Source organism: Ursus maritimus (assembly GCF_017311325.1).
Source record: "Ursus maritimus isolate PB19 chromosome X unlocalized genomic scaffold, ASM1731132v1 scaffold_X1, whole genome shotgun sequence".
NCBI classification, from domain to species: Eukaryota; Metazoa; Chordata; class Mammalia; order Carnivora; family Ursidae; genus Ursus; species Ursus maritimus.
The window spans coordinates 25,994,198-26,008,147 of NW_024423319.1; the positions used below are offsets into that span (position 1 = coordinate 25,994,198).

Genomic DNA, 13,950 nt, shown 5'->3' on the forward strand with positions numbered 1-13,950 from the left:
ATTTATTCTTTTTATGGCTGAGCAATATTCCCCCACTCACATGTGTGCACACATTGTGTGTGTGTGTGTGTGTGTGCATGCTCACGTGTACCACATCTTTATTCATCTGTTGATGAACACTTAGGTTGCTTCCATGTCTTAACGATTGTTGATAATGCTGCAATAAACAGAGGAGCCTTTATCTTTTTGAATTAGTATTTTTGTTTTCTTTGGGTAAATACCCAGAAGCAGGATTGCTGAATCATACTATATTTCTGTTGTTAATATTTTTGAGGAACCTCCATGCTATTTTCCATAGTGTCTGCACCAGTTGACATTCATTCTCCTCAACAATGCATGTGCTCCCCTTTCTCCACATCCTCACCAACATCTGTTATTAGTCCAGTGTTTTGTGAATGAATCAATCTGCATTAATGTAAAAGGTCCTCACTGAAGACAAATTATTATAATAATCCCAAGGAGTACTATCCCCCTTTGCTAGCTATTCTCCAGGTGCTAGGTGGCCTCACTTCCTCTGTCTACTGTGCTCTGAAAAAGGCCTGTTCTCCTTGAGCAATGTCTCTCCTTGAGCAATGTCCAATGTACTCTTTTTTTCTGGAGTATAGTGTGTCTTTTTGGTGAAGGTTCCAACCCATAAACAGTTGCTGTGAGTAGGACAGGCCTGTTTTCCCTTTGGAGAGGGTGTATATGTGATTAATAATAAGAAATGGAAAGAAAATAACAGGATAGAGGAACAGGAAAGGAGGTTATCCCCAGTGCATAAATATATACACAGATCAATGGATTCAAAAGTAATGTTTTAGTTAAACTACCCCATAATAGATTGGACTGTGTGTGAAGGGTTGGGAAGAGGGAGAGGAAAGGAACAGAAGAGAGAGGAGGGGAGGGGGACTGATAAATAATGTAGACTTGGCTTGGAATAAACCCACCATTTTTTCTAGTTTTTTTTTAACTTTTTATTTAAATTCCAGTTAGTTAACATAGAGTATAATGTTAGTTTTGGGTGTACAAATGTAGTGATTCAGTAACTTTATACATCATCCCGTGCTTGTCACAACAAATGTACACCTTAATCCCCATTCCCTATTTCTCCCATCTCCCCACCCACATTCCTCTGGTAACCATCAGTTTGTTCTCTATAGTTAAGAATCTGTTTCTTGGGGGCACCTGGGTGGCTCAGTCAGTTAAGCGTCTACCTTCAGCTCAGGTCACGATCTCAGGGTGGTGGGATCGAGCACCAAGTTAGGCTCCGTGCTCAGCAGATTCTCAGATATTCTCTCCCTCTCCCTCCGCCCCTCCCACTGCTCGCTTGCTCTCTTTCTCTCAAATAAATAAAATCTTAAAAAAAGAATTTGTTTTATTGGTTTTTCTCTCTTCTTTTGCTCATTTGTTTTGTTTCTTAAATTCTACATAGGAGTGAAATCAAGTGGACTTGGTCTTTCTCTGACTGACTGATTTCACTTAGCATAAACCCACCATTTTTCTTTTGACCAATCAATCTAAGCTTCCCTTCAATTTCATATACAATCATGAGATTTTAGAGCTATAAGAGCTCTTTGAGATAATCTAATCTCCTTGTTACATTTAGAAAAACGAGAGGCCCTAAGAGAGAGTAGGTGATATATCTTAGGCCACTGTCCAAGTGTCTTCTGAATGACAATGTGGAGTAGTGATTAAGAGTATGGCCTTTGGAGCAGATTGTATGAATTGAAATCTCAGCTCTACAGTTTACTAGTTATGTGACCTTGGTCTAGTCACTTAACTGCTCTGTTACTTGCTTTTCTTTATCTATAAAATGTACCTACTTCATCAGACACAATAAGAAAGGAGTTAATGTGTGAAAAGCACTTAGAACAGTGCCTGGTGGGCCTGCTCCATGAGACCTGCCACCTGAGTTAGCTGCTACTAGTGTTATGGTGCTGATTCTGCCATTCCAAGGCCAATGGTTTCCAAATACCAAGTCGTCTCTTCATAGCCTTATGGCGACTAAAGAAATAAACATATGCCTCCCCGGGTCTTTTCCAAAGTCACCTTGGAGTTTATCTTAGTAGCAAGTAGCAAGTGGAAAACACAAAGGTAAACCACAGGTAGTGGCATTTGAATTTATACTGTGTGACCTATCTGAATGTATCTTCTGTAGAGAAGATAATTGACTTTGATTTTCACGGTTTCATAACAGCAGCATGTATTTTACCTACACAGTTCCCTTTTGTAAAGTTTTCATTATCAAAATAATAGCGAAATAAGAAAAACTGCTATGCTGTGAATAGCATTATGTGTACATTTGATTTTTCTATGAGTTGACAGTGTGATCGTCACGTCTAAATAACATTTGCTCGTCAGTGGACCTCCAGGATGCCATGTTGGGCACTGAATGAAGAAATCATAAAGCAAATATGTCCTTAACTGTAGAGTATTTAGAACAGCATCTTGGCAGAATTATTGTGCTTTCAAATTTTGTTAGATTTAAAGTATTAATCTTTCTCTAAATGTTGTCCTATTTTTTTTTATTTTCAAAAAGTGAACCGTTTGTGAGTGAAGTCAAGCTCTGCCTCCCAGGACTTCGGTAACTATCACAGCTTCCTATCTCTAGGCACAGAGTTGTGCGCCTCCAGATCATGTGCTGAAAGAGAGCTGGAATGTATCTTCTGCTGTCTGGGCCCACTGACAAGAACATTAAGACAGGAAGTTGTGGTTGAGGGTCAGGGAGCAGGGAAGGATTATTTTCTCTTGGTTTATACCAATTTGTGGTTTAAAGGAAGATTGCTTCCAAGAACCCTCAATAACCTTGAATAGATGTGACATTAGTAGCTGATTCATAGTTGTGAATAGCTGTGATTAGAACTTCAAGAATAGTTCAGAATGGCTATAGGAATATTCCTCTCCCTCTCTCTTTCTTTCTCCCTTCTGCCCCCACCCCCACCCCCTCAGGAATTTTCATGTTGCAAATAAACATACTGAGGGGAAAGAGAATGTCTGCATTTTCATACATAAAAATAAGGGTGATTTTAACATCATAAGTCATAGTTGCCAGAAGACAACATTAGGCATTAGAAGTGAGATGTTTTTCATTTTTAAATTTAACTTGTTAGGTTTGAATGGTGTTAAGATAAGTGTAAATTCATAACCAACTGAAACTTAAGAAGGAATGCTATTTTGACCATACCTCTGCTATGTTAATCCCAATCAGAGTGAACCAAACTTGATTGAAAGAGCAAGTGAGAGATGGGAGAGAAAATAAAATATATATTTCTATATTGTAACAGAAAACATTTTATTAAATTATTTTTAATTATAAGGTCCTTGATTGATATTTTTGCATCATCAATGTCCTTATGTGGAAAGTAGCTCTCCACCCCTACTTGGCAAGTTTGCATTCTTTAATGAACAAAAACTGTATGTGTTGGCTGCAGTGAATCTAGATTAATTTTATTGATGCCTCCTTTTCTGGGTGGAAGTCCAGTTCTCTGCTGCAAAGATACATTTCTGGAAGTTAGCTATTGATATGTTTCTCACTTTGCACTATTTGTAGCAAAGTTCTGGTTTAAAGTCCAGCCAGCTGTCCACCTTATGAAGCACATGCTATGGGAACCTAAGGAAAAAGAGATTAAAATCGGTTTATCACAGAAGACGCTCAGTAGAATTTCAGTGGTTGTGGTGATGGCATTGGTGATGAACAAACAAGCTGAATCAAGTACAGTCTTTCCCAATATCCTCATCTTTGGTGCTTAAACATTGCTTTGTCTTTCTTTATGAGTCCTTTCATTCTGCTTGGCAATAGAGTTGTTTATCACTAGCATTGGACTGTGAATTCCTTGGAGGCAGAGACGATGACCTATTCATTTCCACATTCTCTCTAGCCCCTCTTGTGACTGCTGGGCCACAATGTATTCAGTTCATTCAGCAAGTATTGATCAAGAGTCTACTACATGCCAGCCATTGTGCTTGTTTGGGGGATATAACAATGAATAGAAAAGATAAAAACACTTCATGGAACTTACATTTTAGTGGGGAGAGACAGATGACGGACAATAAACAAATAAGCAAAATATAGTATGTCATTTGGTGATAAGTGCTACGAAAGACAGGAAGGAGGATGAGAAGTGACCTTTTTTTTGTGGTTTACAATGGGATGTTGCAAAGGCCCTGAGGCGGAAACATGCCTGTGATTTTCAGAAACAGCGAGAAGGCCAGTGCACCTAAAGTGCATGATATAGGTAGAAGTATCAGGGGATGAGGTTGGAAAGGTTAGGATAGAGACAGGTGAACCTCGTAGGGGCCTTGTTGGTCATTGTAAGGATTTTGGCTTTTATTTTGAAGGAAATGAGGCACTATTGCTGCTTCTGAGCAAAGGAGAGACATGACATGACTTAGATTTTAAAAGCTTCATTTGGCTGTAGTGTGGGGAATGTGCTATAACGAGAGCAGTGGTGAAAGCAGCACATCAGTTAGGCCATTGCAGTAATCTGGTGGGAGATGATGGCTTGAACCAATGAAGCGGGAGTGGGGAAGTGGAGGGGTGTCATTGGATTCTGGATATATTTCAAAGTTAGCACCAACAGTATTTACTGATGGATTACATGTGGCATGTGAAAGACAGGAATCAGTGTGTGTGGCCTGAGCCAATGGAAGAATGGAGCTGCCATTTACCGAGATGGGGAAGACCATGAGAGGAGTGAGTCTGGGAAGCCGTGGGAATCGGGACATGAGTTTTGAACATAGTAAGTTTGAGAAGCCAGGTAGAGGTATTGAGTGGGCAGCAGGATATTCATGTCTGTGGTTCAGGGGAGAGAATATGCTGGAGCTATAAATTGGGGAGTGTATAGACAGTATGTCTCATGAGATGGCGTGAGATTAGATTGTTGCTGAATCGTCAGTGTACATTCACTTACAATACTTGATTTGCTTTCTCTCCAACTATGCTCATCTCTGGTATTACGTCATACCAAACTGGCTGTTTCTGTAGACCATTAATGGAATTTGTAGTTTAGGTATTAAATAGTTTCTACTATGTGTGTGGCTCGAGTAGTGCTAAGTGGTATGGGGGCTCTAAAGAAGGATAAGACTCAGATTCTGCCTTCAAGGACCTTAACATTTGGTTAGGGAAGTAACACTTCGATTCTTCGATTCATGAAACTTCGTTCCTACTATGAAGGATTAGGTACCATTGAATGCCTGTCAGTCAATCCATAAGCCTTATTGAGTGATTTCTGTATTCCATGTGTTTGTTATACATACAATAGGAATTCCAAAAAGTGAGATTTTGAGGAATTCCAAAACGTGAGATCCTGCGCATGATTTAGGAACCACTAACTAGATGTCTGTAGATTGCTTTGAAAACACCTGCAGCAAAGAGCTTTAGAAAAAGGAGTTCATTTCACTGCAAAATAAAATCATAAAGTTATTTGGGTTTGAACTAAGTTTTTTTTTTTATAAATATCTTTTTTTTTAAGATTTTATTTATTTATTCGAAAGAGATAGAGACAGCCAGCGAGAGAGGGAACACAAGTAGGGGGAGTGGGAGAGGAAGAAGCAGGCTCATAGCAGAAGAGCCTGATGTGGGGCTCGATCCCAGATCGCCGGGATCACGCCCTGAGCCGAAGGCAGATGCTTAACCGCTGTGCCACCCAGGCGCCCCTGAACTAAGTTTTTTAACACTGCACAAAAGGACCAAGTTGCAGAGTTGCAGCATTTGATGAAAATAATGATAAAATAATGCAAGGAATGAAAATAAGCACATTTTTACAGGGCTTCAAACTTTTTGGAGGACTTCGACATCTCAAATGGCATATGATGCACTTAAACCTCTCTGTGGTAAGGCGGTAATGCCTCGACTTGCCCTAAGAGCCTGTGACTTCGAGCTCAGCATTCTGTGGGGGGAAAGTGGGGTGCTTTCAGTGATTTATCATGAAGTTTTAAAATTTCTATTTCTAAACCCGATTTAGATCCTGCTGTTCCTATATCAGTGTACTCACCAGAAGTGTTGTTTACATCCTCTCAGAACTATGGAGAACAAAAATTTACCACCACCTAACTCATTAAAAATTCTCTGCAAGCCCGAGGCTCAAAAGCCACAATATGGACACAAAGAGCTCAGTCCCCCTCGAGGACACTTTATTTCATGAGCCTCCCTCACTCAGAATTTTCCCCTTCTTCAAAACCCTTTTCTTAAATGCAGTATTAAACCAGAGGCAAGACTGTTTTTTCTAAATGTAGTTCTCTTACCAGTTTTCGTTTCAAATGTGAGATGTGCTAGGTTAGTATTTGTACTCTTGGCCACTTTCAAATCTTAGAATGTTTTTCAATCTAACCACTGACATTATCATTAAGAACATGCACACACCTTAGGAAACCTTGTCCTTTATTTGCATTCCAATACAAATATTTTTGAAGGCTGTCTCTCTTCTACCTCGAGTATTTTCTGATGCTGCAACCTCCAGTTTAATCCTAAATGCTTGCCAGTGTGTGCATGTAACACAGAGTGTTATTATTGCCTTAGGCTAGCTTCATGTCATCTAGTTTGTCTTTTGCTTCACTCCTTTGATAGTATTATCAGAACCAATTGTGAATCTGCCAGATGCATTTCCTCTCAAAAGGACAAATCTAAGAAGGCTTGTTTTTCCCTCTCTTCCAGGGCTGCTTACATTAAAGGAGTTCCTCTTCCTTTGTTTCATGAAATTGAGCTTGCTTAATCAGACATGGAGCAAACGGACTGCAAACCCTACCAGCCTCTCTCAAAAGTCAAGCATGAGATGGATCTAGCTTATACCAGTTCTTCTGATGAAAGTGAAGATGGACGAAAACCAAGACAGTCGTACAACTCTAGAGAAACTCTGCATGAGTATAACCAAGAGCTGAGGATGAATTACAATAGCCAGAGTAGGAAGAGGAAAGAAGTGGAGAAATCTACTCAAGGTATGTTTTTACTGGATTTTTAGAACTAAAATTATTTCTCTGTAGGGAATGCTTGTGTGTGTAAACTTATGTTTCAAAACCAAATTTGCTGATGTTAACTGGTTAATAATGTGCACCGCTTACATATGCTTAGTGAATCTGTTCATGTGCCAGTCCAGCTGAGGTTGTAGGTTACATGTGCTTTTTACGGATTATGCATGAATTTAGATGCAACAATCCTCTTATCAGAGCATTCACAATTTGTCTAATCCTACAAATAGCCATTTACAGACTAAAGGATAAATAATTTATAGTAAGATGAAAAGTAAACAGCTAAGTGCTTTTCAAGCCATTGCCTATATGGGACGAAAGTCTCAAATAAATATTTGGCTTCTAAAAGAGCTTTAGAAAGGTTAGTGAAGACCACCAGAAAAAGGTCTGGAAAACCTGTCATCAGAATGTGGACACTTTGTGCAACACAGTCCTAAGGGAAAGTAAGAATTTGTTGGAACCCTTCCTACATGGCTATAATGTAGAGCAGATCCTTTAGACAGCCTTGGTTTCTCAATAATGGATTGACAAGACAGTTTTTAATAAATAGAAAACAGGTAGATAGAAATAGGATTGCCTTATTCTTTCCAATTGATAGTTAAACAGTGGTAGATACTCTTAACCACACAGAAGAAAAGATACTGACTAGTACAGGTTAATACATTTTTTTAAAGAATACACCAATGCTGAAATGAAAAGAAAAATAAGATTTGATTATCTAGATCGGTGGTTCTAAACTTAGGGACCATGAAGCAGCAATAGCAGCATCACCCATAGGGCTTGCTAGTGGTGTAAATTCTCAGGCTCCACCCCAGACCTACTGCATAAGAAACCCTGAGGGGGGACCAGGCGGTTTAACAAGCCCTCCAGGGCATTCTGATGGCAACTCAAGTCTGAGGACCACTGCTCCATCCCTTCTTTTTTTTTTTTTTTTTTTGAAGATTTTATTTACCTGTTAGAGAGAGAGGCAGAAAGAGAGGGAACACAAGCAGGGGGAGCAGCAGAGGGAGAGGGAGAAGCAGGCTTCCCACTGAGCAGGGAGCCTGACCTGGGGCTCGGACCTGGGGCTCTGTCCCAGGACCCTGGGATCATGACCTGAGCCGAAGGCAGACGCTTCACCAACTGAGCCACCCAGGCACCCCTGCTCCATCCTTTTGAAATCTCTTTTACTCAGAGAGCTTCAAAGATCACATCTAGTTGGGTGACTTCCAAATATTTATCTTCAGCTCCATCATTTTTCCCAAACTCTAGCCCTACATTTTCAGTTACCTACTAGGCATTTTTGAATGAATAGACACCCCCCACTGGCAGCTCTAAATAAATATATCTGAAATGGCAGAAGTCATGTTAACATCTCCAGTCCCACTCCTTTTCTTTCTGTCACAGCATTTGTTAATGATGCTCCCTTTCTCCCCAGCCAGCCGTCCACGTATACTTTCCGTACCTGATCAGGTTGCCTCTTCCAGCAGATTTAACTTCTACTTGTCTCAAATCCACCTTAGCATTATCACTGCTCTCATTTTCTTTCACCTCAACTGTTTTTGTTTCCTAACTGATCTCCTTGGACCTCACCTCATCCCTTCAGTCCTTTTGCCATGCTGTCACCTTTCCCTTCGAATGCCCTTCTCTGCCATCTCCATTTCACCGTATTCAACCATCTTCAAGGCCTAGTCTCCCAGCATTTTTGCCACAGAACCTTTGTTGCACTGTCACCCCCTTTGTACCCATTTCCGATTTTTATTGTTTTTGTATATACTTCTCTAGATTGTACACTCAGTGAAGATGGGGATCATGATTTATTGACTGATCTCTGTTTTCTGTAATACTTTGCATATAATCTGTGCTCTATAATTTTTGATTTAAGGGATAAGTTGCTATCAACCAAAACATAAGTACTTGTCATGCATTGAAAACTGCTTTTTAAATACTGACATTGGCACAGGTTACTTTTTTTTTATGAATAAGTCCATGCTGAGATGAAAAAAAAAATCATTTGATTATCTAGATCAGTGGTTGCCAAAGTGTGGAGCCTAGACCAACAGCAACAGCATCACCCATGAACTTGTTAGAGGTGCAAATTCTCAGGCATTGCCCCGGACCATGTAAAATGCAGTTATTATAAATGAAAACTACTGTATTCTAATTAGTATTAGAATCTTACATTAGAGAAATCTTAAATTGAGCCAAAGATTTTATATATTTATACTAACATTTAAATATACCTTAAATGTTTATGATATTAACTATATTACACATTTTGGTAAAAGTTTTGTATCTGTCTTTTCAACTAATTCATTTTAATCTTTCCTCTTTGTTCTGCTAATGACTATAAATTTGTTATAAAATAATTTCATTCTTCTGTCTTAACTATTTTTGGCTCATCTATGCTTTAAAAAATGTGTAGTTCCCATTAAAATATTTTTCTGTAAGTTTGTCTTTACAGAATATGAACTTAACAATTGTGAGTTGTGGGTTATGGGAATGAAGTGTAGAGTGCTTGACCTCATGTTGTGAGTTTAAGAATGCACTTCTAGTGGCAGTTTGTTCTAAAAATATAAGCAATTTTGTACTGACTCAGTGTAAAGAGCCTAGCCGACCTCATATTTCCTCTCTGCATTGTGACTAAAATGAATTTTGAGAAGATGGATGTTTGTCTTCTATGATGCCATCCTAACTTTTTTTTCAATGACCTGTTGGTACTCAGTAAGCTTTTACTTAGCACTCACGATGTGTCAGGCCTTGAGTCAGTACTAAGGATGGAGATGACTCCAATAGTTTCTGCTTGTAGGAAATTCATAAGGTGGTGGAGAAAATATATATCAAACAAATCATTGCAATTGAATGTAGTACTTTTATAGATAAATAAAGTGGTATGGAAATATGCAGGGAATCAGGGTCCATAGAAAGGTAATATTTGATCTTGGTCTTAAAATTTGAGTACAGTCTTACTTGGAAAAGGACATTACAAGAGGGTAGATTAGCAGAAGCAAAAGCATAAAGCTGTGAAAAGGCCTGGGATGGTGAAAATTTCGGTGTGGCTAAGAGCAAGGTATATTGGAGCTGGATCACAAAAAGTATTGCATGCCCAATTTAGGAGTTCTTTTTTTCCTTTAAGCATTAAAAACCACAGCTTTTAAGTGATGGAGAATTTCGTGTTGAATGTGATTTTTAGGATGAGAAGCACAGAAGAGAATTGTAGATATATAAGCATCAGTGTAACGGATTGATTGCAGTTGGGAAAAATTGGATGCAGGGTGACAATCTATGAAGCTACTGAATTAGCCCAGGCTAAGATTGGAAATGAAGGTATCAGAAGAGGTAAAGAAACACGGTGCAGAGATATCAGTGTGGAGGAACTGATAGGAGTTGGTAATTGATTAGTTGCTGAGGTTGAAAGAGATAACAGAGTCAAGGATGCCTCAATTTCAAGTTTGGGACACTGGGAGGATGATCATCCATCTACCAAGAGAAGGAAAATAGGAGGAAGGGTGGGTTTGGAAGGGAAGAGAATGCATATCTTTCTGGACATGTTACATATAAGGTGCTTGGGTGACATCCAGGTGGATTTTCCTATCAGGCACTTGGGAATGCGTGTCTAGAGTTCAGGAATGATCTGGACTGTTGACATAAGTAGATTTGAGTTCATCAGTATCTTACAGTAGGAGATGCCTGGGGATGGATGATATTACCCAGGGAGAATGTGTACAGTGAGACTAGAGAAAGGCCAAGGACAAAAGTCTGAATCTATCTATCACCCATGAACTTAAATACATTTTCAACCTATTTAAATTTTTAGCTAGCACTATCCTTTGGTGTACTGACTTACATATACTCAAGTGTAAAGATCCGGGAGGTGAAAGTCCAGAAACTTGGGATCTTATCGGTCAGTGACTCACTGATCTTTACAGACATCTAGGAGGGAAAATAAGTGCCTCTTCAGGAGAGAAATGAATTATCCCTCATTAGGCAAACCGTGGACCCAATTATCATCTTTTTTGGTGAGGTCTGGAATCTATTTTGTTGTCTTATTCCATGTATTACTACCTATGAACGAAACAAGATATTAATAATTTTCACATATTTATGTGAGTGGTGGTACTTTGCATCAACCTAGCTAGAGTTGAGCTTGACATTATTTTTAAGGAATACAATTCTCAGAAAATCGCCACGTTTTAAGTCAGGAAGGAAGAAAACAAATATAATTGGGCATTTGCTATAGTGGCAGACACTCTGCTGGATGCCTTTCAGGCTTACTAGCTGTGCCACCTTAAGCAAGTTACTTCAGCTCTCTGAGCCTGTTTTTCATCTGCAGAGTCGACTTCATCATCATCATCATCATCATCAACACCACCATAATCACAATGATAAAAGTAATAATAAAATTAAGGCTGGAAGAGTACCTGCTCTGTTTCGGGACTCTGCTAGGTGCTCTACATTTGCTCCTCAAATACCTTATGAAGTATGACATATCATTTCCAGTTTACAGATAAGGTAACTGAGGCTTGGCGAGAAATAACCGCTCAGTTTCTGCAGCTAAAAACTGGTAAGACTTGGACTGGAAATCAAGTCTTTGGCTCTAAAGTTCCCATCACTCACTACACTACGCTCCTCCCAAACCTACCTCATGAGGTTATGGTAAGTATTCATTGTGATCATAAGTGTGAAAATGTTTAGGAACTCAATAAATGTTAGTTTCCCTTCATTTTCTTCCCTGACATCCTTGCCAGCCTCTTTTTGTTTCAGTCACCAAGGGTTTACAAAGAGGTTTAACAAGGCTTTTCGTTCTGATGATCTTTAGAAAAGGGCAGGTGATGTGCTACCTAATTCATAATGAAATATTCCTGAGTGTGTTTGTTTCACTTTTTAGGGAAGCTACTGTGCCATCCAATTCAGGGCTTGTTTTGGGGAAATATTAATAAGAGGAAATGCTTGATCCCACCTGAAAATATCTTTAACTTCTTATTTTTATTTGCCAAGAAAGCAGCACCCGCTCCCCCAGGTACACACAGAGTACTGGATTCTAAAACTGATTTTCTTCCAAGAGCTTTCGAATTAAGGGATGGACACTAATCTAATATTATTCACAGTTCCTCACTAACGGGTTAGATGAGCCCTAGGCGAGCTTATTTTATATGATTTTTGGCAGGTCTGATAGCAGGGCTAGATTTCCTGGAGGCACAGAGGCTAGCAGTTTTTCCCAAGCAGCCTCACTTCCAAGGGAGGCATCAATTAACTAAAAGAATTAGTGTAAGCCAAATGAAAATATAAATATATGAATGTATAAACCAAGGATAATAATTTGAATTCTGAGAAGTGCCCTATAATTTTTATAATAGGTGAGATTAGTTTTGAATGTAGCCATTTTACCCATCAGTAATTATGACTGTGAACTCACCCATGCATGAAAAGGAGGTACGGTGAGGGCCTGTTTACAGATCCCACAAGATCACAGACTGCTGAGATACTACAGATGACACAAACATTTTTTCTCTGCTTTCTTGGACTGCTCTTTTGTGGCTTCTCTTTTCTCCTGTGTGGTTTTTGTCTGGTTGGTTGTTTTCCTCTTTCTTACGACCTAAGCGTAAACCTCACATTACCGCCATCTGGTGGGAAAATTCCGAACTGCCGGTTTGTATTTACCAAGATCACATGGAAGCGAACCATGTCATCCATGCTTCCGCGCGACCATCCATCCGTCTGTCCATCTATCCATTTGTTTCATTTACTCATCAAGCATTCATTTAGGGTCAACTATGTTTCAGGTACTTTGCTAGATGGATGAAGTTCATCTTGAAGTAAATGGACACAAGTTACTTATTATTTCCCCCCTCCTTGCCCTAGGCTAATATTGCCACTTCATTCCACAGAAGCTGTTCAAACACCATTGCCATTTGTGGGTTCAAGGAGCAGACAGAAGCCCAAATTTGAGAAGCACATTTCTCGATTCTTATTTCAAGCACTTAGCAGGAGTATAAACTATTATTTGCTTAATATCTAAAAAGTATGGATAACAGTTTCTCTGAAAATCTTAAAAGAACTTTTAATCTCAGGATCTGTATTTACATGGTAAAGATCACAGATGGCAGGTATAATAGAAGCTAGCAGGGCCTATAAAGTGAAAATTTTATCAGCATTTGATCACCTGTAATGAGTTTAGTGCTGTGAGCATGTTGTACCTCTAGTTGTCTACAGCTGCCCAGAAAGAACCTAGACTCTAAGAGAAAACTGTTATTTAGCAGTAACTCCAGTTTGTTCATGTATTTTAGTATCAGTTGTTCATGAAAACTTACTCGGTAAACATTTACTTACATAGCATCTAAACGTGTGATGGAATGTCCATGGCACTTGGGCTACTGCTCCAGCATGCCCCCTGGCACACATCCCTGATCAAATCATGGTGTTCTTTCTTGTTGAGCCCAATGGCAACCTCACATTCCCGTCCACAAAGCATTCCATGCAAGCATTATCAATGAGTTGTCAACTGTAATTGAGATGAACCTCTTTGAGGTGAAACACCGAGATGAAACCTGCTTCCTATCTGTGCTCTGCTTATCTGTGCCAAGTTTTATGTTAAACTCTGAAGATTAATAGATGAATAAGAAACAGTTCTTGCCTTCGAAGAACTCAGAGTATGGTGGAAAGGCAGATACAAACCAGCAACAGTGAGGCAATGTGGCCAGTGTTATAATGGTGATATATGTAAAGTACCATGGGAGTCTAGAAGCTAAAACCACGTAGTCGGCATGGGGAATGATAACAATGATTATAAGAGAAAAATCTAACGTTTACTAAGAACCAGGCACCAAGTAAGGCACTTAAGGTGGATTATGTTATTCAGTCATTCTAATAATGCTGTGAGGTTGGGATCATTATTATCCCTGTTTACAGATGAGTAAAGCAAGGCACAGAGATGTTAAGTAATTTGCCTAATATTATGGAAGTAGTAAGGAATAGGAATGGGATTGGAACCCAGACAGTGTGACATTAGAGCCCACTGCCATAACT

At 39.3% G+C, this 13,950-nt stretch overlaps 1 protein-coding gene across 3 annotated transcripts in view; it reads left to right on the plus strand.

The window, feature by feature from the left end:
* The first annotated feature begins 6,698 nt into the window (after positions 1–6,698).
* Positions 6,699–13,950, plus strand: part of TENM1 (teneurin transmembrane protein 1) — a 535,869-nt gene continuing 528,617 nt past the window's right edge. For all 3 annotated transcript variants that reach the window (XM_040628223.1, XM_040628229.1, XM_040628232.1), the window contains exon 1: positions 6,699–6,915. In XM_040628223.1, coding sequence (XP_040484157.1) covers positions 6,699–6,915 — 217 coding nt within the window. The remainder of the gene's footprint in view (positions 6,916–13,950) is intronic.